The sequence below is a fragment of the Ranitomeya imitator genome, chromosome 6, assembly GCF_032444005.1.
Source record: "Ranitomeya imitator isolate aRanImi1 chromosome 6, aRanImi1.pri, whole genome shotgun sequence".
Classification (NCBI taxonomy): Eukaryota; Metazoa; Chordata; class Amphibia; order Anura; family Dendrobatidae; genus Ranitomeya; species Ranitomeya imitator.
The window spans coordinates 10,694,539-10,719,313 of record NC_091287.1 but is presented as its reverse complement, the minus strand read 5'-3'; the positions used below and the strand labels follow the sequence as shown (position 1 = coordinate 10,719,313).

Below are 24,775 nucleotides of genomic sequence, written 5' to 3'. Positions count from 1 at the left end.
TCAGTATCTGGTGACCGCCCGTCTCCTCCATCATCAGTATCTGGTGACCGCCCGTCTCCTCCATCATCAGTATCTGGTGACCGCCCGTCACCTACATCATCAGTATCTGGTGACCACCCGTCGCCTCCATCATTAGTATCTGGTGACCGCCCGTCTCCTCCATCATCAGTATCTGGTGACCGCCCGTCACCTACATCATCAGTATCTGGTGACCGCCTGTCCCCTCCATCATCAGTATCTGGTGACCGCCCGTCTCCTCCATCATCAGTATCTGGTGACCGCCCGTCTCCTCCATCATCAGTATCTGGTGACCGCCTGTCTCCTCCATCATCAGTATTTGGTGACCGCCCATCACCTCCATCATCAGTATCTGGTGACCGCCCGTCTCCTCCATCATCAGTATTTGGTGACCGCCTGTCTCCTCCATCATCAGTATTTGGTGACCGCCCGTCTCCTCCATCATCAGTATCTGGTGACCGCCCGTCTCCTCCATCATCAGTATCTGGTGACTGCCCATCACCTCCATCATCAGTATCTGGTGACCGCCTGTCACCTCCATCATCAGTATCTGGTGACCGCTTGTCACCTCCATCATCAGTATCTGGTGACCGCCCATCACCTCCATCATCAGTATCTGGTGACCGCCCGTCTCCTCCATCATCAGTATCTGGTGATCGCCCATCACCTCTATCATCAGTATCTGGTGACCGCCTGTCGCCTCCATCATCAGTATCTGGTGACCGCCCGTCGCCTCCATCATCAGTATCTGGTGACTGCCCATCACCTCCATCATCAGTATCTGGTGACTGCCCATCTCCTCCATCATCAGTATCTGGTGATCGCCCATAACCTCCATCATCAGTATCTGGTGAACGCCTGTCGCCTCCATCATCAGTATCTGGTGACCGCCCATCGCCTCCATCATCAGTATCTGTTGACCGCCCATCACCTCCATCATCAGTATCTGTTGATCGCCCATCACCTCTATCATCAGTATCTGGTGGCCGCCCGTCGCCTCCATCATCAGTATCTGGTGACTGCCCATCACCTCCATCATCAGTATCTGGTGACCGCCCGTCTCCTCCATCATCAGTATCTGGTGACTGCCCATCACCTCCATCATCAGTATCTGGTGACCGCCCGTCACCTTCATCATCAGTATCTGGTGACCGCCCGTCTCCTCCATCATCAGTATCTGGTGACCGCCCGTCACCTCCATCATCAGTATCTGGTGACCGCCCGTCACCTCCATCATCAGTATCTGGTGACCGCCCGTCACCTCCATCATCAGTATCTGGTGACCGCCCGTCTCCTCCATCATCAGTATCTGGTGACCGCCCGTCACCTCCATCATCAGTATCTGGTGACCGCCCGTCACCTCCATCATCAGTATCTGGTGACCGCCCGTCTCCTCCATCATCAGTATCTGGTGACCGCCCATCACCTCCATCATCAGTATCTGGTGACCGCCCGTCACCTCCATCATCAGTATCTGGTGACCGCCCGTCTCCTCCATCATCAGTATCTGGTGACCGCCCGTCACCTTCATCATCAGTATCTGGTGACCGCCCGTCACCTCCATCATCAGTATCTGGTGACCGCCTGTCGCCTCCATCATCAGTATCTGGTGACCGCCCATCGCCTCCATCATCAGTATCTGGTGACCGCCCATCACCTCTATCATCAGTATCTGGTGACTGCCCGTCGCCTCCATCATCAGTATCTGGTGACTGCCCATCACCTCCATCATCAGTATCTGGTGACCGCCCGTCTCCTCCATCATCAGTATCTGGTGACTGCCCATCACCTCCATCATCAGTATCTGGTGACCGCCCGTCACCTTCATCATCAGTATCTGGTGACCGCCCGTCACCTCCATCATCAGTATCTGGTGACCACCCGTCGCCTCCATCATCAGTATCTGGTGACCGCCCGTCACCTCCATCATCAGTATCTGGTGACCGCCCATCACCTCCATCATCAGTATCTGGTGACTGCCCGTCACCTTCATCATCAGTATCTGGTGACCGCCCGTCACCTCCATCATCAGTATCTGGTGACCGCCCATCACCTCCATCATCAGTATCTGGTGACTGCCCGTCACCTTCATCATCAGTATCTGGTGACCGCCCGTCACCTCCATCATCAGTATCTGGTGACTGCCCGTCGCCTCCATCATCAGTATCTGGTGACCGCCCGTCACCTCCATCATCAGTATCTGGTGACCGCCCGTCACCTCCATCATCAGTATCTGGTGACTGCCCGTCGCCTCCATCATCAGTATCTGGTGACTGCCCGTCACCTCCATCATCAGTATCTGGTGACCGCCCGTCGCCTCCATCATCAGTATCTGGTGACCACCTGTCTCCTCCATCATCAGTATCTGGTGACCGCCCGTCTCCTCCATCATCAGTATCTGGTGACCGCCCGTCTCCTCCATCATCAGTATCTGCTGACCGCCCGTCGCCTCCATCATCAGTATCTGGTGACCGCCCGTCTCCTCCATCATCAGTATCTGGTGACCACCTGTCTCCTCCATCATCAGTATCTGGTGACCGCCCGTCTCCTCCATCATCAGTATCTGGTGAGCGCCCGTCACCTCCATCATCAGTATCTGGTGACCACCTGTCTCCTCCATCATCAGTATCTGGTGACCGCCCGTCTCCTCCATCATCAGTATCTGGTGACTGCCCGTCTCCTCCATCATCAGTATCTGGTGAGCGCCCGTCTCCTCCATCATCAGTATCTGGTGAGCGCCCGTCTCCTCCATCATCAGTATCTGGTGACCACCTGTCTCCTCCATCATCAGTATCTGGTGACCGCCCGTCTCCTCCATCATCAGTATCTGGTGACTGCCTGTCTCCTCCATCATCAGTATCTGGTGAGCGCCCGTCTCCTCCATCATCAGTATCTGGTGAGCGCCCGTCTCCTCCATCATCAGTATCTGGTGAGCGCCCGTCTCCTCCATCATCAGTATCTGGTGAGCGCCCGTCTCCTTCATCATCAGTATCTGGTGAGCGCCCGTCTCCTCCATCATCAGTATCTGGTGAGCGCCCGTCTCCTCCATCATCAGTATCTGGTGAGCGCCCGTCTCCTTCATCATCAGTATCTGGTGAGCGCCCGTCTCCTCCATCATCAGTATCTGGTGAGCGCCCGTCTCCTCCATCATCAGTATCTGGTGAGCGCCCGTCTCCTCCATCATCAGTATCTGGTGAGCGCCCGTCTCCTCCATCATCAGTATCTGGTGACCGCCCGTCGCCTCCATCATCAGTATCTGGTGACCGCCTGTCTCCTCCATCATCAGTATCTGGTGACCGCCCGTCTCCTCCATCATCAGTATCTGGTGACCGCCCGTCTCCTCCATCATCAGTATCTGGTGACTGCCTGTCTCCTCCATCATCAGTATCTGGTGACCGCCCATCACCTCCATCATCAGTATCTGGTGACCACCTGTCACCTCCATCATCAGTATCTGGTGATCGCCCATCACCTCCATCATCAGTATCTGGTGACCACCTGTCACCTCCATCATCAGTATCTGGTGACCGCCTGTCACCTCCATCATCAGTATCTGGTGATCGCCCATCACCTCCATCATCAGTATCTGGTGACCACCTGTCACCTCCATCATCAGTATCTGGTGACCGCCTGTCACCTCCATCATCAGTATCTGGTGAGCGCCCGTCTCCTCCATCATCAGTATCTGGTGAGCGCCCGTCTCCTCCATCATCAGTATCTGGTGAGCGCCCGTCTCCTCCATCATCAGTATCTGGTGACCGCCCGTCGCCTCCATCATCAGTATCTGGTGACCGCCTGTCTCCTCCATCATCAGTATCTGGTGACCGCCCGTCTCCTCCATCATCAGTATCTGGTGACCGCCCGTCTCCTCCATCATCAGTATCTGGTGACTGCCTGTCTCCTCCATCATCAGTATCTGGTGACCGCCCATCACCTCCATCATCAGTATCTGGTGACCACCTGTCACCTCCATCATCAGTATCTGGTGATCGCCCATCACCTCCATCATCAGTATCTGGTGACCACCTGTCACCTCCATCATCAGTATCTGGTGATCGCCTGTCACCTCCATCATCAGTATCTGGTGACCGCCCATCACCTCCATCATCAGTATCTGGTGACCGCCCGTCTCCTCCATCATCAGTATCTGGTGACCGCCCGTCACCTCTATCATCAGTATCTGGTGACCGCCTGTCGCCTCCATCATCAGTATCTGGTGACCGCCTGTCACCTCCATCATCAGTATCTGGTGACCGCCTGTCACCTCCATCATCAGTATCTGGTGACCGCCCATCACCTCCATCATCAGTATCTGGTGACCGCCCGTCTCCTCCATCATCAGTATCTGGTGAGCGCCCGTCTCCTCCATCATCAGTATCTGGTGAGCGCCCGTCTCCTCCATCATCAGTATCTGGTGAGCGCCCGTCTCCTCCATCATCAGTATCTGGTGAGCGCCCGTCTCCTCCATCATCAGTATCTGGTGACCGCCCGTCGCCTCCATCATCAGTATCTGGTGACCGCCTGTCTCCTCCATCATCAGTATCTGGTGACCGCCCGTCTCCTCCATCATCAGTATCTGGTGACCGCCCGTCTCCTCCATCATCAGTATCTGGTGACTGCCTGTCTCCTCCATCATCAGTATCTGGTGACCGCCCATCACCTCCATCATCAGTATCTGGTGACCGCCTGTCACCTCCATCATCAGTATCTGGTGACCGCCTGTCACCTCCATCATCAGTATCTGGTGACCGCCCATCACCTCCATCATCAGTATCTGGTGACCGCCCGTCTCCTCCATCATCAGTATCTGGTGACCGCCTGTCACCTCCATCATCAGTATCTGGTGACCGCCTGTCACCTCCATCATCAGTATCTGGTGACCGCCCATCACCTCCATCATCAGTATCTGGTGACCGCCCGTCTCCTCCATCATCAGTATCTGGTGACCGCCCGTCACCTCTATCATCAGTATCTGGTGACCGCCTGTCGCCTCCATCATCAGTATCTGGTGACCGCCCGTCGCCTCCATCATCAGTATCTGGTGACTGCCCATCACCTCCATCATCAGTATCTGGTGACTGCCCATCTCCTCCATCATCAGTATCTGGTGATCGCCCATAACCTCCATCATCAGTATCTGGTGAACGCCTGTCGCCTCCATCATCAGTATCTGGTGACCGCCCATCGCCTCCATCATCAGTATCTGTTGACCGCCCATCACCTCCATCATCAGTATCTGGTGATCGCCCATCACCTCTATCATCAGTATCTGGTGGCCGCCCGTCGCCTCCATCATCAGTATCTGGTGACTGCCCATCACCTCCATCATCAGTATCTGGTGACCGCCCGTCTCCTCCATCATCAGTATCTGGTGACTGCCCATCACCTCCATCATCAGTATCTGGTGACCGCCCGTCACCTTCATCATCAGTATCTGGTGACCGCCCGTCACCTCCATCATCAGTATCTGGTGACCACCCGTCGCCTCCATCATCAGTATCTGGTGACCGCCCGTCACCTCCATCATCAGTATCTGGTGACCGCCCATCACCTCCATCATCAGTATCTGGTGACTGCCCGTCACCTTCATCATCAGTATCTGGTGACCGCCCGTCACCTCCATCATCAGTATCTGGTGACCGCCCGTCTCCTCCATCATCAGTATCTGGTGACCGCCCATCACCTCCATCATCAGTATCTGGTGACCGCCCGTCACCTCCATCATCAGTATCTGGTGACCGCCCGTCTCCTCCATCATCAGTATCTGGTGACCGCCCGTCACCTTCATCATCAGTATCTGGTGACCGCCCGTCACCTCCATCATCAGTATCTGGTGACCGCCTGTCGCCTCCATCATCAGTATCTGGTGACCGCCCATCGCCTCCATCATCAGTATCTGGTGACCGCCCATCACCTCCATCATCAGTATCTGGTGACCGCCTGTCGCCTCCATCATCAGTATCTGGTGACCGCCCATCGCCTCCATCATCAGTATCTGGTGACCGCCCATCACCTCTATCATCAGTATCTGGTGGCCGCCCGTCGCCTCCATCATCAGTATCTGGTGACTGCCCATCACCTCCATCATCAGTATCTGGTGACCGCCCGTCTCCTCCATCATCAGTATCTGGTGACTGCCCATCACCTCCATCATCAGTATCTGGTGACCGCCCGTCACCTTCATCATCAGTATCTGGTGACCGCCCGTCACCTCCATCATCAGTATCTGGTGACCACCCGTCGCCTCCATCATCAGTATCTGGTGACCGCCCGTCACCTCCATCATCAGTATCTGGTGACCGCCCATCACCTCCATCATCAGTATCTGGTGACTGCCCGTCACCTTCATCATCAGTATCTGGTGACCGCCCGTCACCTCCATCATCAGTATCTGGTGACCGCCCATCACCTCCATCATCAGTATCTGGTGACTGCCCGTCACCTTCATCATCAGTATCTGGTGACCGCCCGTCACCTCCATCATCAGTATCTGGTGACTGCCCGTCGCCTCCATCATCAGTATCTGGTGACCGCCCGTCACCTCCATCATCAGTATCTGGTGACCGCCCGTCACCTCCATCATCAGTATCTGGTGACCGCCCATCACCTCCATCATCAGTATCTGGTGACCGCCTGTCGCCTCCATCATCAGTATCTGGTGACCGCCCATCGCCTCCATCATCAGTATCTGGTGACCGCCCATCACCTCTATCATCAGTATCTGGTGGCCGCCCGTCGCCTCCATCATCAGTATCTGGTGACTGCCCATCACCTCCATCATCAGTATCTGGTGACCGCCCGTCTCCTCCATCATCAGTATCTGGTGACTGCCCATCACCTCCATCATCAGTATCTGGTGACCGCCCGTCACCTTCATCATCAGTATCTGGTGACCGCCCGTCACCTCCATCATCAGTATCTGGTGACCACCCGTCGCCTCCATCATCAGTATCTGGTGACCGCCCGTCACCTCCATCATCAGTATCTGGTGACCGCCCATCACCTCCATCATCAGTATCTGGTGACTGCCCGTCACCTTCATCATCAGTATCTGGTGACCGCCCGTCACCTCCATCATCAGTATCTGGTGACCGCCCATCACCTCCATCATCAGTATCTGGTGACTGCCCGTCACCTTCATCATCAGTATCTGGTGACCGCCCGTCACCTCCATCATCAGTATCTGGTGACTGCCCGTCGCCTCCATCATCAGTATCTGGTGACCGCCCGTCACCTCCATCATCAGTATCTGGTGACCGCCCGTCACCTCCATCATCAGTATCTGATGACCGCCCGTCACCTCCATCATCAGTATCTGGTGACCGCCCGTCGCCTCCATCATCAGTATCTGCTGACCGCCCGTCGCCTCCATCATCAGTATCTGGTGACCACCTGTCTCCTCCATCATCAGTATCTGGTGACCGCCCGTCTCCTCCATCATCAGTATCTGGTGAGCGCCCGTCTCCTCCATCATCAGTATCTGGTGACCGCCCCATCACCTCCATCATCAGTATCTGGTGAGCGCCCGTCTCCTTCATCATCAGTATCTGGTGAGCGCCCGTCTCCTCCATCATCAGTATCTGGTGACCGCCCGTCTCCTCCATCATCAGTATCTGGTGAGCGCCCGTCTCCTCCATCATCAGTATCTGGTGAGCGCCCGTCTCCTCCATCATCAGTATCTGGTGACCGCCTGTCTCCTCCATCATCAGTATCTGGTGACCGCCCGTCACCTCCATCATCAGTATCTGGTGACCGTCCATCATCTCCATCATCAGTATCTGGTGACCGCCTGTCTCCTCCATCATCAGTATCTGGTGACCGCCCGTCTCCTCCATCATCAGTATCTGGTGACCGCCCCATCACCTCCATCATCAGTATCTGGTGACCGTCCGTCTCCTTCATCATCAGTATCTGGTGACCGCCCGTCACCTCCATCATCAGTATCTGGTGACTGCCCATCACCTCCATCATCAGTATCTGGTGACCTCCCGTCTCCTTCATCATCAGTATCTGGTGACCGCCCGTCTCCTTCATCATCAGTATCTGGTGACCGGCCGTCACCTCCATCATCAGTATCTGGTGACCGCCCGTCTCCTTCATCATCAGTATCTGGTGACCGCCCGTCTCCTCCATCATCAGTATCTGGTGACTGCCCGTCGCCTCCATCATCAGTATCTGGTGACCGCCCGTCACCTCCATCATCAGTATCTGGTGACCGCCCGTCTCCTCTATCATCAGTATCTGGTGACCGCCCGTCTCCTCCATCATCAGTATCTGGTGACCGTCCGTCTCCTTCATCATCAGTATCTGGTGAGCGCCCGTCTCCTCCATCATCAGTATCTGGTGAGCGCCCGTCTCCTCCATCATCAGTATCTGGTGATCGCCCGTCACCTCCATCATCAGTATCTGGTGATCGCCCGTCTCCTCCATCATCAGTATCTGGTGACCGCTCGTCCCCTCCATCATCAGTATGTGGTGACCTCCTGTCACCTCCATCATCAGTATCTGGTGACCGCCCATCACCTCCATCATCAGTATCTGGTGAGCGCCCGTCTCCTCCATCATCAGTATCTGGTGACCGTCCGTCTCCTTCATCATCAGTATCTGGTGACCGCCCGTCTCCTCCATCATCAGTATCTGGTGACCGCCCATCACCTCCATCATCAGTATCTGGTGACCGCCCATCACCTCCATCATCAGTATCTGGTGACCACCCGTCACCTCCATCATCAGTATCTGGTGACCGCCCGTCTCCTCTATCATCAGTATCTGGTGAGCGCCCGTCTCCTCCATCATCAGTATCTGGTGACCGCCCGTCTCCTCCATCATCAGTATCTGGTGACCGCCCGTCTCCTCCATCATCAGTATCTGGTGACCGCCCGTCTCCTCCATCATCAGTATCTGGTGACCGCCCATCACCTCCATCATCAGTATCTGGTGACCGCCCATCACCTCCATCATCAGTATCTGGTGACCACCCGTCACCTCCATCATCAGTATCTGGTGACCGCCCGTCTCCTCCATCATCAGTATCTGGTGACCGCCCGTCTCCTCCATCATCAGTATCTGGTGACCGCCCGTCTCCTCCATCATCAGTATCTGGTGACCGCCCATCACCTCCATCATCAGTATCTGGTGACCGCCCGTCTCCTCCATCATCAGTATCTGGTGACCGCCCATCACCTCCATCATCAGTATCTGGTGACCGCCCGTCTCCTCCATCATCAGTATCTGGTGACCGCCCATCACCTCCATCATCAGTATCTGGTGACCGCCCATCACCTCCATCATCAGTATCTGGTGACCACCTGTCTCCTCCATCATCAGTATCTGGTGACCGCTCGTCTCCTCCATCATCAGTATCTGGTGACCACCTGTCACCTCCATCATCAGTATCTGGTGACCGCCCGTCTCCTCCATCATCAGTATCTGGTGACTGCCCGTCTCCTCCATCATCAGTATCTGGTGACTGCGCATCACCTCCATCATCAGTATCTGGTGACTGCGCATCACCTCCATCATCAGTATCTGGTGACCGCCCGTCACCTCCATCATCAGTATCTGGTGACCGCCCGTCTCCTCCATCATCAGTATCTGGTGACCGCCCGTCTCCTCCATCATCAGTATCTGGTGACTGCCCGTCTCCTCCATCATCAGTATCTGGTGACCGCCCGTCTCCTCCATCATCAGTATCTGGTGAGCGCCCGTCTCCTCCATCATCAGTATCTGGTGAGCGCCCGTCTCCTCCATCATCAGTATCTGGTGACCGCCCGTCTCCTCCATCATCAGTATCTGGTGACCGCCCATCACCTCCATCATCAGTATCTGGTGACCACCTGTCACCTCCATCATCAGTATCTGGTGACCGCCCGTCTCCTCCATCATCAGTATCTGGTGACCGCCCATCACCTCCATCATCAGTATCTGGTGACCACCTGTCACCTCCATTATCAGTATCTGGTGACCGCCCGTCTCCTCCATCATCAGTATCTGGTGAGCGCCCGTCTCCTCCATCATCAGTATCTGGTGACCGCCCGTCTCCTCCATCATCAGTATCTGGTGACCGCCCATCACCTCCATCATCAGTATCTGGTGACCACCTGTCACCTCCATCATCAGTATCTGGTGACCGCCCGTCTCCTCCATCATCAGTATCTGGTGACCGCTCGTCTCCTCCATCATCAGTATCTGGTGACCGCCCGTCTCCTCCATCATCAGTATCTGGTGACCGCTCGTCACCTCCATCATCAGTATCTGGTGACCGCCCATCACCTCCATCATCAGTATCTGGTGACCGCCTGTCACCTCCATCATCAGTATCTGGTGACCGCCCATCTCCTCCATCATCAGTATCTGGTGACCGCCCGTCTCCTCCATCATCAGTATCTGGTGACCGCTCGTCTCCTCCATCATCAGTATCTGGTGACTGCCCGTCACCTCCATCATCAGTATCTGGTGACCACCTGTCACCTCCATCATCAGTATCTGGTGACCGCCCGTCTCCTCCATCATCAGTATCTGGTGACCGCCCGTCTCCTCCATCATCAGTATCTGGTGACCGCTCGTCTCCTCCATCATCAGTATCTGGTGACTGCCCGTCACCTCCATCATCAGTATCTGGTGACCTCCCGTCTCCTCCATCATCGGTATCTGGTGAGCGCCCGTCTCCTCCATCATCAGTATCTGGTGACCACCTGTCACCTCCATCATCAGTATCTGGTGACCGCCCGTCTCCTCCATCATCAGTATCTGGTGACCGCCCGTCTCCTCCATCATCAGTATCTGGTGACCGCCCGTCTCCTCCATCATCAGTATCTGGTGACCGCCCGTCTCCTCCATCATCAGTATCTGGTGACCGCCCGTCTCCTCCATCATCAGTATCTGGTGACCGCTCGTCTCCTCCATCATCAGTATCTGGTGACTGCCCGTCACCTCCATCATCAGTATCTGGTGACCTCCCGTCTCCTCCATCATCGGTATCTGGTGAGCGCCCGTCTCCTCCATCATCAGTATCTGGTGACCGCCCGTCTCCTCCATCATCAGTATCTGGTGACCGCTCGTCTCCTCCATCATCAGTATCTGGTGACTGCCCGTCACCTCCATCATCAGTATCTGGTGACCTCCCGTCTCCTCCATCATCAGTATCTGGTGACCGCCCGTCTCCTCCATCATCAGTATCTGGTGACCGCTCGTCACCTCCATCATCAGTATCTGGTGACTGCCCGTCTCCTCCATCATCAGTATCTGGTGACCGCCCGTCTCCTCCATCATCAGTATCTGGTGACCGCTCGTCTCCTCCATCATCAGTATCTGGTACCGCCCGTCACCTCCATCATCGGTATCTGGTGAGCGCCCGTCACCTCCATCATCAGTATCTGGTGACCGCCCGTCTCCTCCATCATCAGTATCTGGTGACCGCCCGTCTCCTCCATCATCAGTATCTGGTGACCGCTCGTCTCCTCCATCATCAGTATCTGGTGACTGCCCGTCACCTCCATCATCAGTATCTGGTGACCTCCCGTCTCCTCCATCATCAGTATCTGGTGACTGCCCGTCACCTCCATCATCAGTATCTGGTGACCTCCCGTCTCCTCCATCATCAGTATCTGGTGAGCGCCCGTCTCCTCCATCATCAGTATCTGGTGACCGCCCGTCTCCTCCATCATCAGTATCTGGTGACCGCCCGTCACCTCCATCATCAGTATCTGGTGACCTCCCGTCTCCTCCATCATCAGTATCTGGTGACTGCCCGTCACCTCCATCATCAGTATCTGGTGACCGCCCGTCTCCTCCATCATCAGTATCTGGTGACCGCCCGTCTCCTCCATCATCAGTATCTGGTGACCGCTCGTCTCCTCCATCATCAGTATCTGGTGACTGCCTGTCACCTCCATCATCAGTATCTGGTGACCGCCCGTCACCTCCATCATCAGTATCTGGTGACCTCCCGTCTCCTCCATCATCAGTATCTGGTGACCGCCCGTCTCCTCCATCATCAGTATCTGGTGACCACCTGTCACCTCCATCATCAGTATCTGGTGACCGCCCGTCCCCTTCATCATCAGTATCTGGTGACCGCCTGTCACCTCCATCATCAGTATCTGGTGACCACCTGTCACCTCCATCATCAGTATCTGGTGACCGCCCGTCACCTCCATCATCAGTATCTGGTGACCACCTGTCACCTCCATCATCAGTATCTGGTGACCGCCCGTCACCTCCATCATCAGTATCTGGTGACCGCCCGTCACCTCCATCATCAGTATCTGGTGACCACCTGTCACCTCCATCATCAGTATCTGGTGACCACCTGTCACCTCCATCATCAGTATCTGGTGACCGCCCGTCCCCTTCATCATCAGTATCTGGTGACCGCCCGTCACCTCCATCATCAGTATCTGGTGACCACCTGTCACCTCCATCATCAGTATCTGGTGACCACCTGTCACCTCCATCATCAGTATCTGGTGACCGCCCGTCACCTCCATCATCAGTATCTGGTGACCACCTGTCACCTCCATCATCAGTATCTGGTGACCACCTGTCACCTCCATCATCAGTATCTGATGGCCGCCCGTCCCCTTCATCATCAGTATCTGGTGACCACCTGTCACCTCCATCATCAGTATCTGGTGACCACCTGTCACCTCCATCATCGGTATCTGGTGAGCGCCCGTCACCTCCATCATCAGTATCTGGTGACCACCCGTCACCTCCATCATCAGTATCTGGTGACCACCTGTCACCTCCATCATCAGTATCTGATGGCCGCCCGTCCCCTTCATCATCAGTATCTGGTGACCACCTGTCACCTCCATCATCAGTATCTGATGGCCGCCCGTCCCCTTCATCATCAGTATCTGGTGACCACCTGTCGCCTCCATCATCAGTATCTGGTGACCACCTGTCACCTCCATCATCGGTATCTGGTGAGCGCCCGTCACCTCCATCATCAGTATCTGGTGACCACCTGTCGCCTCCATCATCAGTATCTGGTGACCACCTGTCACCTCCATCATCGGTATCTGGTGAGCGCCCGTCACCTCCATCATCAGTATCTGGTGACCACCTGTCACCTCCATCATCAGTATCTGGTGACCTCCCGTCCCCTCCATCATCAGTATCTGGTGACCTCCCGTCTCCTCCATCATCAGTATCTGGTGATCGCCCGTCGCCTCCATCTTCTTCTCGTCACCTGTACACTGGCTATGGAGGGTCTCGGCAGGAGGTCTCTCCAGACATCTTGGTGTCACCGTGCCACGTGGCAGGGCCGGTGTTGTGGCCTCCAGCCATGGAGTATAGTCCCTTCCACCAGTCCAATACTTAACCCTTTATCCCCAGGCACGTGTATAATAAGAACATGCTCATTGTCGTGCTTTCTTCTGTTTGTTGAAATTTATCATAAAGTGTAAACAGGGTAATGTACCCTATGGAAAACAGGAACTGCTGTGCCCACATTGCGGAAAATCCCGAAAAAAGCCGCGCTGAATAGCTGCGGTAAAAAAGAAGTACCATGTCACTTCTTTTTGCAGAACTGCAGCGGTTCTGCACCCATTGACCTCCATTGTGAGGTCAAACCCGCAGTAAAACCCACAGACGAAAAAAATATCTGCGGGTTTTCTGCGGTTTGTGGTGCAGTCTTCTCCCTGGGCGCCGCCATCTTCCAAAATGGCGGGCGCAGTGCGCCCGCCGAATCTGCCGGCCAGCAGATTCGTTCCAGGCACATTTTGATCACTGAGATAACCTCACAGTGATCAAAATAAAAAAAAGGTAAATGCCCCCCCCCCCCCCTTTATCACCCCCATAGGTAGTAACAATAATAAAATAAAGAATATTTTTTTTTTCCCCCCCACTACAGTTAGAACTAGGGTTAGGGGTAGGGTTAGGGGTAGGGTTAGGGGTAGGGGTAGGGGTAGGGTTAGGGGTAGGGTTAGGGTATTTTCAGCCATTTTAACCCTAAAAAAACTTCCTAGAAAACAAGCAGACTCTGCAGAGAAAACTGCATAAAAAACTGCACTAAAATACGCATCAAAAAACGCACCAATAAGCACCAAAAAACGCACCTGCGTTTTCTGCTAAGAGCTGCGGTTTTTAGTGCAGAAAAAACAGCAGGGAAATCAGGAACGTGTGAACATGGCCTGAGTCTCTAACCCCCGGGGGCCATTTCCCTCCTAATTCCCTGATGAGCAGTAACACTGAGGATGCAGAATGATACATTATAACAATATCATGTGAGGGCGACATCCCTGCTGTCTCCTGCATAGGTTTCCTAAAGGGGCACTCCATCTTAAAGGGAATTTGTCCCCCTTTTGAGGTTTTGGAGTTAATAATATGGACATGCAGGTTGTATACAGGTGATATTAGTCATGCCTGTACGCCTCCTGGATGTGGCTTTGTTAAGTAAAGATCATCTTTTATATTTCCGATCTTCTAGGCTATAGGGCAGCCTCTGCCGGAAGAGAAGGAGACCTCTGGTCTTCATTATACAGGTTTTCTCCTCCCCTTCTTTTTAGATGTCACCTTCATGTCATCCCGCGCCTGCTCATTCTGCCGGCCGTTGCTCCTCTGGACTGCGGGGAACTCCCCTCCTGTGCACCGGAAATCACTGTGACTGTTACATTGACTCCCCATTAATTGTAGACCTTTCTTTTATTCTCTGTCTAGAATACAGAGCTCTAGCAGTGTATTGTTATGTACAGATGTATCTCTATGTAATCTGCCTGTGAGGTCAGAGCCTGCAATACAGATCAAGTATACAGAATTCTCCCAGCAACATCACCAGAGACCGCGGCCGGGAATCTTTACCTCCTGCCTCACCAAAAAAAAAGAGAAAATTACGTTTTTGGAATTGCTTTTTATTATTTTTAATAGTTTTATAGGAACAAAAAAATCTGATGTTTTCTTCACCGCAGTATACAAGTACAAAGAAATACACTGCTGTATACAATGCAGATGTAGAATCCGCTTCTAAGGTCACTGCCTGTAACACAGGTGAAGATTACTATAAAATCTCCCGGGTTTCTCGGTAATAATCTGTGGCTCAGAGATAGAGCTGCTGCCTGAGAAAATGGAGACGTGAGTTTGAGACCCGATCACAGGGGAAAAGACGTATAATGTACGGCAGGAGAGATACAAAGTGATGGAGACGTCGGGTGAGTCCCGCGGAATCCCGGACAGTTGAGAGCTATGGAATATGATGTAACAACTGAAGCCAGCAGGGAAGGGGTAAAGCAACAATGTATCCACCCCGAGAAGTGGCCGGAAATGAGCGCATGTGAACAGGTGTATACAAAGTAATGGGAGCGCACACCGTACACTGCTATTAGTGCTGACAACCTGCCTGCACATCCTGAGGTTGTCAGAGACGTGATACCTAGTAATGGATGCAGAATGCTGGAGAGAAGTGATGACCCCGGTCTGTGATCCGGATTATTCCGGGGGTGCGGTGCCGTTCTGCTGTCGCTGTCGCATCACTCATTGATAGAATATCGCTGCTCGCTCTGTGGGGGGCGCTGTTATTCCTGAATATTAACGAGCTGCAAAGATCAGTCTGTTCTGGAGCATCGGGCGACATAAGGGCGTCCGCCATCCATGGATGTGTCCTCTGGCCGCATTATTCTCCGCTCCACCATGTCATTGTCTGTATGAGCGCCGACGCTCTGCTGCCACTTTTACATTTACAGCTAATCACAAAATCTGAGAGGCGGACAGTGTGCGCGCGGCAGGGTGAGCCAGAGCGCTGCCCAGTGGTGCAGTGTAAGAAGCGCCATCCACCTGCGGCTCCAGATCTGTTCTCGGCCCCTCGTTATATCGGCGATAGAAGTGTCGTCACGTCTGTAACAGCGATGAAACAACAAACATGGGGGGGTTCCCTAAGAAACAGGCAACCCCCACATGTATTCAGGCTGGCTAGTAGCTGTAAATCATTCAGCTGCAGTGATGAAAACTAAATCTCCAAACACTAACAAATACTCGGAGACCACCCGAGCAACAAGTACACTCGCTCATCACTACAGGTGTCCAGATCTCCATGATTCCTGCCGATGCCTTGTTTGGTGCCTCTTCTCTGGTGCCCCTTACTGGTGTCTTCTGTCCAGTATCGGTTTTCTGGTGCCTTCTGCCCTGCGCTTTCTGTCTAGTACTTGGTTTGTTGCCCATTTTCTGGTGCCTTCTGCCCTGCGCTTTCTATCTAGTACTTGGTTTGTTGCCCATTTTCTGGTGCCTTCTGCCCTGCGCTTTCTGTCTAGTACCTGGTTTGTTGCCCATTTTCTGGTGCCTTCTGCCCTGCGCTTTCTGTCTAGTACCTGGTTTGTTGCCCATTTTCTGGTGCCTTCTGTCCTGCGCTTTCTGTCTAGTACCTGGTTTGTTGCCCATTTTCTGGTGCCTTCTGCCCTGCGCTTTCTATCTAGTACCTGGTTTGTTGCCCATTTTCTGGTGCCTTCTGCCCTGCGCTTTCTATCTAGTACCTGGTTTGTTGCCCATTTTCTGGTGCCTTCTGCCCTGCGCTTTCTGTCTAGTACCTGGTTTGTTGCCCATTTTCTGGTGCCTTCTGCCCTGCGCTTTCTGTCTAGTACCTGGTTTGTTGCCCATTTTCTGGTGCCTTCTGCCCTGCGCTTTCTGTCTAGTACCTGGTTTGTTGCCCATTTTCTGGTGCCTTCTGCCCTGCGCTTTCTGTCTAGTACCTGGTTTGTTGCCCATTTTCTGGTGCCTTCTGCCCTGCGCTTTCTATCTAGTACCTGGTTTGTTGCCCATTTTCTGGTGCCTTCTGCCCTGCGCTTTCTGTCTAGTACCTGGTTTGTTGCCCATTTTCTGGTGCCTTCTGCCCTGTGCTTTCTGTCTAGTACCTGGTTTGTTGCCCATTTTCTGGTGCCTTCTGCCCTGCGCTTTCTGTCTAGTACCTGGTTTGTTGCCCATTTTCTGGTGCCTCCTGTCCGGTGCCTGCCTTGCAACTTCTGTCAAGTGTCGGGTTTGTTGCCTCTTTTTTGGTGTCTCCTGCTCTGTGACTTCTGTCCAGTGCCTGATTTAGTGCCTCCCTTCTGGTGCCTCCTGCCTTGCAATTTCTGTCCGGTGCCTGGTTTGGTGCCCCCTGCCTTGTGACTTCTGTCCGGTGCCTGGTTTGGTGCCCCCTGCCTTGTGACTTCTGTCCGGTGCCTGGTTTGGTGCCCCCTGCCTTGTGACTTCTGTCTGGTGCCTGGCTTGATACCTCCCTTCTGGTGCCCCCTGCCCCACACTTTCTGTCCAGTGCCCCCCCCCCCCCTTTTAGTGCCTTTTCTTTTCTACTCTCGCTCATATGTGAATGGTAATAATGACTCAATGTGTGAGAATGTTCTGTTTCTGCCTTCTATAAATGTCCAGGTACCACGGCCAGGGAGAAGACCCTTCCTGTAGGTTAAATATGGCTGCTAATATCATTCACAAGTGGTGATCGACCCTCATGACTTAACTAGTGACATCACTGAGGTGTGGTGACATCACAGGCATTGTGTATATTTGGATGCATCCTTTTAAATGAGCAGCAGTGCAGAATGTGCTATATGGACTGTGTCAGTGTGTCAGTATATGGTGCCCACCCTCATTACCAGCAGGACCGAAAATATCCTCCATGTCACTAATTACATCACTACATAGATCTCTGCGCAGCTCATGGAAGGAGAAAGTACATAAGATCCCATATTTATCACAAGTCACCGGCAAAGGATCCTGTGGTGGGATGGGATGCAGTAGAACATATTTTCTATCTATCCATCTATCTATGTTAAATCTGTCCGTCTATCTACAGTGGGTGAGGAAAGTATTCAGACCCCTTTACATTTTTCACTCTTTGTTTCATTGCAGCCATTTGGTAAATTCAATAAAAATTCATTTTTCTCATTATTTTACACTCTGCACCCCCAGAGAATGATGCTGCCTCCACCATGTTTCACAGTTGGGATTGTATTGGACAGGTGATGAGCAGTGCCTGGTTTTCTCCACACATACCGCTTAGAATTATCACCATAAAGGTCTATCTTCATCTCATCAGACCAGAGAATCTTATTTCTCATAGTCTGGGAGTCCTTCATGTGTTTTTAGCAATCTCTATGCGGCTTTCATATGTCTTGCACTGAGGAGAGGCTTCTGTCGGGCCGCTCTGCCATAAAGGCCTGACTGGTGGAGGCTGCAGTGATAGGTGACTTTGTGGACTTTTCTCCCATATCCCTACTGCATCTCTGGAGCTCAGCCACAGTGATCTTGGGGTTGTTCTTTACCTCTCACCAAGGCTCTTCTCCCACGATTGCTCAGTTTGGCTGGACGGCCAGGTCTAGGAAGACTTCTGGTGGTCCCAAACTTCTTCCATGTAAGGATTATGGAGGCCACTGTGCTCTTAGGAACCTTGAGTACTGCAGACATTCTGTTGTAACCTTGGCCAGATCTGTGCCTTGCCACAATTCTGTCTCTGAGCTCCTTGGCCAGTTCCTTTGACCTCATGATTCTCATTTGGTCTGACATGAGCTGTGAGGTCTTATATAGACAGGTGTGCGCCTTTCGAAATCAAGTCCTATCAGTGTAATTACACACAGCTGGACTCCAATGAAGGAGTAGAACCATCTCAAGGAGGATCACAAGGAAATGGACAGCATGTGACTTACATATGAGGGTCTGAGCAAAGGGTTTGAAGACTTATGACCAGGGGATATTTCAGTTTTTCTTTTTTAATAAATTTGCAAAAATTTCTACATTTCTGTTTTCTTTTTCAGTCAAGATGGGGTGTAGAGTGTACATTAATGAGAAAAAAATGATTTTTTTTTAATTTACCAAATAGCTGCAATGAAACAAAAAGCGAAAAATGTAAAGGGGTCTGAATACTTTCCGTACCCACTGTATATACAGTGCCTTGAAAAAGTCTTCATATCCCGAGAACTTTTGAACCAATTTCCCCCAAAAGTCAGATAATTAGTACTTTGCGTCCTGGGTGTGATTTCTTCTCTGTATAACAACAGCTGTTCTGTGAAGACCTCAGAGGTTTGTTTGAGATTAGGAATCAAAATCAAACAGCATCATGAAAACCAACGAGCCCACCAGACAAGTCAGGGATAAAGCAGTGGAGAAGAGTAAAGGTTATAGAAAAGCTGTGAACATCTCATGGACCACTGTGCAATCCAGCATCTAAACATGGAGGGAGTATGGCACAACTGCAAACCTACCAAGACATGGCCGTCCACATAACCTGACATCCCAAGCAAGGGGAGCACTAATGAGAAAAGCAGCTAAGAGGCCCATGGTCACTATTGAGGAGCTGCAGAGATCCACAGCTCAGGGGGGAAAATCTGTCCAGGGGACAACTATTAGTCGTAAACTCCACAAATCTGGCCTTTATGGAAGAGCGTCAAGAAGAGGGACATTTCTGAAAGCCATAAAAAGTAATGTTTGAAGATTGCAAAAAACCATGTAGGGGACACAGCGAGTGTGTGGAAAAAGGGGCTTTGGTCAGATGAGACCAAAGGAGAACTTTGGCTAATGCAAAACGTTATGTGTGGTGGAAAACTAACACTGCACATGACAGTGAAAACACCATCCTCACCATCACACGTGGTGGCAACATCATGCTGTGGGGAGGCTTTTCTTCAGCAGGGGCAGGGAAGCTGGTCAGAGTTTATGGGAAGATGGATGGAGCTAAATACAGCGCAATCCTAGAAGAAAACCTGTTAGAGGCTGCAGAAGACGTGGGACCGGGGCATAGGTTCTCCGTCCAGCAGTATAACGACCCTAAACCTCCTGCCAGAGCCAAAATGGAGTGTTTAGATCAGAGCATATTCATGTGTGTGAATGGCCCAGTCACCAGCCAGACCCAAATCCTAGAGAATCTGTGACAAGACGGGAAAATTACTGATCACAGACGTCTCATCCAATGTCACTGAGCGAGAGCGACTGTGCAAAGAAGGGGCAAAATGTCACCTCTAGATGTCCAAAACTGGAGAGACAGACCCCGAAAGACTGCAGAGAAAGGTGGAGAGACAGACCCCAAAAGACTGCAGAGAAAGGAGGAGAGACAGACCCCAAAAGACTGCAGAGAAAGGTGGAGAGACAGACCCCAAAAGACTGCAGAGAAAGGAGGAGAGACAGACCCCAAAAGACTGCAGAGAATGGAGGAGAGACAGACCCCAAAAGACTGCAGAGAAAGCTGGAGAGACAGACCCCAAACTGCAGAGTAAGGTGGAGAGACAGACCCCAAAAGACTGCAGAGAAGGGAGAGACAGACCCCAAAAGACTGCAGAGAAGGGAGAGACAGACCCCAAAAGACTGCAGAGAAAGGAGGAGAGACAGACCCCAAAAGACTGCAGAGAAAGGTGGAGAGACAGACCCCAAAAGACTGCAGAGAAAGGTGGAGAGACAGACCCCAAACTGCAGAGTAAGGTGGAGAGACAGACCCCAAAAGACTGCAGAGAAAGGAGGAGAGACAGACCCCAAAAGACTGCAGAGAAAGCTGGAGAGACAGACCCCAAACTGCAGAGTAAGGTGGAGAGACAGACCCCAAAAGACTGCAGAGAAGGGAGAGACAGACCCCATAGACTGCAGAGAAAGGGGGAGAGACAGACCCCAAAAGACTGCAGAGAAAGGTGGACCTGCAAAGTACTGATTCAGAGACTGGATACAAATGCACATCACAATGTTGAGATAGTTGCAAAATAATTAGAAAATCTTCCTGAATAATTTCTTTTACGCTTCATATGCAAATTGCCTCTTCTGAGAAAAAGAGGACTTAAACTCTATAGCGCCACCTGTTGGAAGTAGCGATCCTACAATTCACAATCAACCCTTTAACAAGTCGTGCAATATGACTTAGGATAAAAGCCAAATCAGTATCTCAATTCGCAAACATGGTGTTTCGGGCTGTTGGCCCTCGTCAGTGCGAAGCATGAGAACTAATTTGGCTAGGTGAGAGGCTCTGGACTGGGGTCTAAGGGGTATTGTTTCTCCTTATGGAGAGTGACCAACAGCCCGAAACACCGTGTCTGCGAATTGAGATACTGATTTGGCTTTTATCCTAAGTCATATTGCATGACTAAAGGGTTGATTGTGACTTGTAGGATCGCTACTTCCAACAGGTGGCGATATAGAGTTTAAGTCCTCTTTTTCTCAGAAGAGGCAATTTCCATATTATATTTCCCAGAGGAGCATTGCACGGCGAATAAGCCTCCTTACCTTGACAAGCCAGAGATGGTATGTCACTCTCCATAAGGAGAAACAATACCCCTTAGACCATTTACGCTTCATAAATTCTTGTTACTTTGTGTTGATTCACAGAAAATCCCAATAAAATCCATTTACGTTTATGGGTGTAATGTGGAAATGTTCATGGGATATTAAGAGTTGTTCAAGGTCCTGTGTGTATTATCTATCTTCTACGAAGTAGCTCAATAATGTAATGTGAATATATCGGACGATCTGGTACTGCAGCAGGATTGCTGGTATTCACCATATGTTACATGTGAGGTTACAACCCTGCAGTATTTCCTGGAGAATTTTAAAAAGAAAAAACCTTATTAAATGTCCCGGAAAATATTGTAATCGCACATGTAACATATGGTGAAAATGTATAAAAAAAAATCATGTGACATTATTAGACAGCTGATGTCTGCGCTATGTACTCTCTAAAAATCAAATTCACTTCCTTTGTCCTGCCAATTGTTATATCTATTATCTGTCTATTATCTATTATCTAGCTATTATCTATCTATCATCTATCAATTATCTATCTATGTATCATCTATCTATCTGTCATCTGTCTATTATCTATCTTTCTATCTATTATCTAGACAAAGGTAAAAAGCAAGGCATCGCTCCATAGATTTAAAGGTGAAAAAAGTGGATTTTCTTTAGACCCACATGGCGTGGCGACATTTCGGCTCACGTTGAGCCTTTCTGGAGCTTGTCAGAGTTCCTCACTAACACAGTTCGGTATGCTGCCACCAGTTACTCGTTAGATATGAGCCCCGTCCGACAGCAGGCTTATATCAGGTCAGAAACCAACTTCGTGGTAGCATATAATAACCAACTGAGCATGTGGACACGGGGATTTGTGAATCGAGATAAATTAATAGCCCAAGATTAATTTTATATTTAATCACTGAAAGGTGGTGCACTAGCAATATACATTAATGTACAGTACAGACCAAAAGTTTGGACACACCTTCTCATTTAAAGATATTTCTGTATTTTCATGACTATGAAAATTGTACATTCACACTGAAGGCATCAAAACTATGAATTAACACATGTGGAATTATATACTTAACAAAAAAAGTGTGAAACAGCTGAAATTATGTCTTATATTCTAGGTTCTTCAAAGTAGCCATCTTTTGCTTTGATGACTGCTTTGCACACTCTTGGCATTCATTGGCCTTCTGTTCTGTTGGATAATCTATGATCTATTGCTATATAGTCAAGAGCTGTCTACTGTCTACAGCCAGAATTACATTTGTACTTTAGGAAAGTCACAAGATCCAGTGTTTCAAGATCCAGGGTCAGAAGATCCAGAGCTCATAAAATGAAGGGTCCCTGTATTTCAGGGTCACAAGGCATAGGGCTAAAAAATCCAGGAATACAAGATTTAATGTCCAAAGTTCCTGGGCAACAAGATTAGAAATCATAAGATCCAGGTTTACGAAATTCAGGGTCCTGAAAAGCAGAGTTGAAAGATTTATAGGTCAAGGATCCAGGGTCAGAAGATCCAGAGTCGCAGAATCACAAGACCTGAGGTTGTGTCACATGTGGTAGATGCTCCATCAAAGCAGCCATTCTGGAGCGACTCCACCAATCCCTCTGGTTCCATACAATGGCTTTTTTAGATCTCTGTCTCTGATTTGTGGTGTCATGGCCTCTCCAATTCTTCCTACTCTTCTCTTTGCAGATGGCTTTTGTCAGTCTGAATGGGATGGAATCGTCTGCTGGCCCGAAGGGAAACCAGGCAGCATGGTGTCCGTCCAGTGTCCCGAGTACATCTATGATTTCAACCATAAAGGTAAAATATGAGGCGACCAATGGTCTCCCCATGTAGGAGTCACACGTAGCACCGGTATGAGAATAATAATAATAATCTTTATTTATATAGCGCCAACATATTCCGCAGCGCTTTATAACAGTTTCAAACACAACAGTCATAAGTAACAACGTTAACAATACAATAATGAAAGCCCAATAAGCCGCCCCTGCTCGTGAGAGCTTACAATCTACAATGAGGTGGGGGAGATATAAAGTACAGGTGTGTATTTACAATGATGTATTTACAATGATGGTCCAGCCATCTTCAGGGGGTGGGGGATAGATGGAGATAGTGAATGGGCTACACACACACAAACATAACATGACTTTGATTAGGGAACGTGATAGGCCGCTCTGAACAAATGTGTTTTGAGAGAGCGCCTAAAACTATGCAAATTGTGGATGGTTCTAATATCTTGGGGTAGAGCATTCCAGAGGATTGGCGCAGCACGGGAGAAGTCTTGGAGTCGGGAGTGGGAGGTACGGATTAGTGCAGAGGTTAGTCGAAAGTCATTTGCAGAGCGCAGAGGTCAGTTAGGCCATTAGACAGAAATGAGGGAGGAGATATAAGGGGGCCGCACTGTGGAGAGCTTTGTGGGTGAGAACAAGTACTTTGAATTGTATCCTGTAATGAATGGGTAGCCAGTGTAACGACTGGCGAAGAGCGGACGAGTCCGAGTAACGATTAGCCAGATGGACGACCCTGGCTGCTGCATTAAGGATGGACTGGAGAGGGGAAAGTCGAGTGAGGGGGAGGCCAATTAATAGAGCGTTACAGTAGTCCAGGCGGGAGTGGATCAGGGCGACAGTGAGGGTTTTTGTTGTCTCCATGGTGAGAAAAGGGCGGATTCTAGAGATGTTCTTTAGGTGTAAGCGGCACGAGCGGGCAAGAGATTGTATATGGGAGGTGAAGGAGAGATCGGAGTCAAACATAACACCCAGACAGCGCGCCTGCTGCCGGGGTGTTATTATGGTGCCGTCCACGGAGAGGGAAATGTCAGATTTAGAGAGGTTAGTAGATGGCAGGAGCAGAAGAAGTTCAGTTTTGGAGAGGTTGAGTTTCAGATAGAGAGCGGACATGATGTCAGAGACTGCGGACAGACAGTTAGTGGCGTTCTGTAGTACAGCGGGGGTAAGGTCAGGGGATGACGTGTATAGTTGTGTGTCATCAGCATAAAGATGGTACTGAAAGCCAAATCTGCTGATGGTCTGTCCAACTGGGGCTGTGTAGAGGGAGAAGAGAAGGGGGCCAAGGACTGAGCCCTGAGGTACCCCGACAGTGAGAGGAAGAGGAGATGAAGTGGAGCCAGAGAACAGAACACTGAAGGAGCGGTCAGAAAGATAGGAGGAGAACCAGGAGAGACCAGTGTCCTTAATGCCAAGTGACTGGAGCCTAGAGAGTAGGAGAGGGTGGTCAACAGTGTCGAAAGCTGCAGAAAGATCGAGAAGAATGAGCAGAGAGTGGTCACCATTACGTTTTGCTGTCAGAAGGTCATTGGTCACTTTGATGAGTGCAGTTTCTGTCGAATGTATGGGGCGGAAACCGGACTGTGAAGGGTCTAGGAGGGAGTGAGTGGAGAGGTAACGTGTAAGGCGGGAGTAGACTAGGCGCTCCAAGAGTTTAAAGATGAAGGGGAGATTGGAGACTGGTCTGTAGTTGTTTGTGCAGGATGGGTCGAGGGCGGGTTTCTTTAGTAACAGAGTAATGATAGAGTGTTTGAAGGAGGAGGGGAAA

General features: G+C 51.1%; 1 protein-coding gene across 1 annotated transcript in view; it reads left to right on the top strand.

Moving 5' to 3' along the window:
* PTH1R (parathyroid hormone 1 receptor) overlaps positions 1-24,775 on the top strand; it is a 279,840-nt gene that overhangs the window by 168,949 nt on the left and 86,116 nt on the right. Inside the window, exon 3 of the mRNA XM_069729136.1 lies at positions 22,910-23,020. Within this exon, the coding sequence (XP_069585237.1) occupies positions 22,910-23,020 (111 nt within the window). The remainder of the gene's footprint in view (positions 1-22,909; positions 23,021-24,775) is intronic.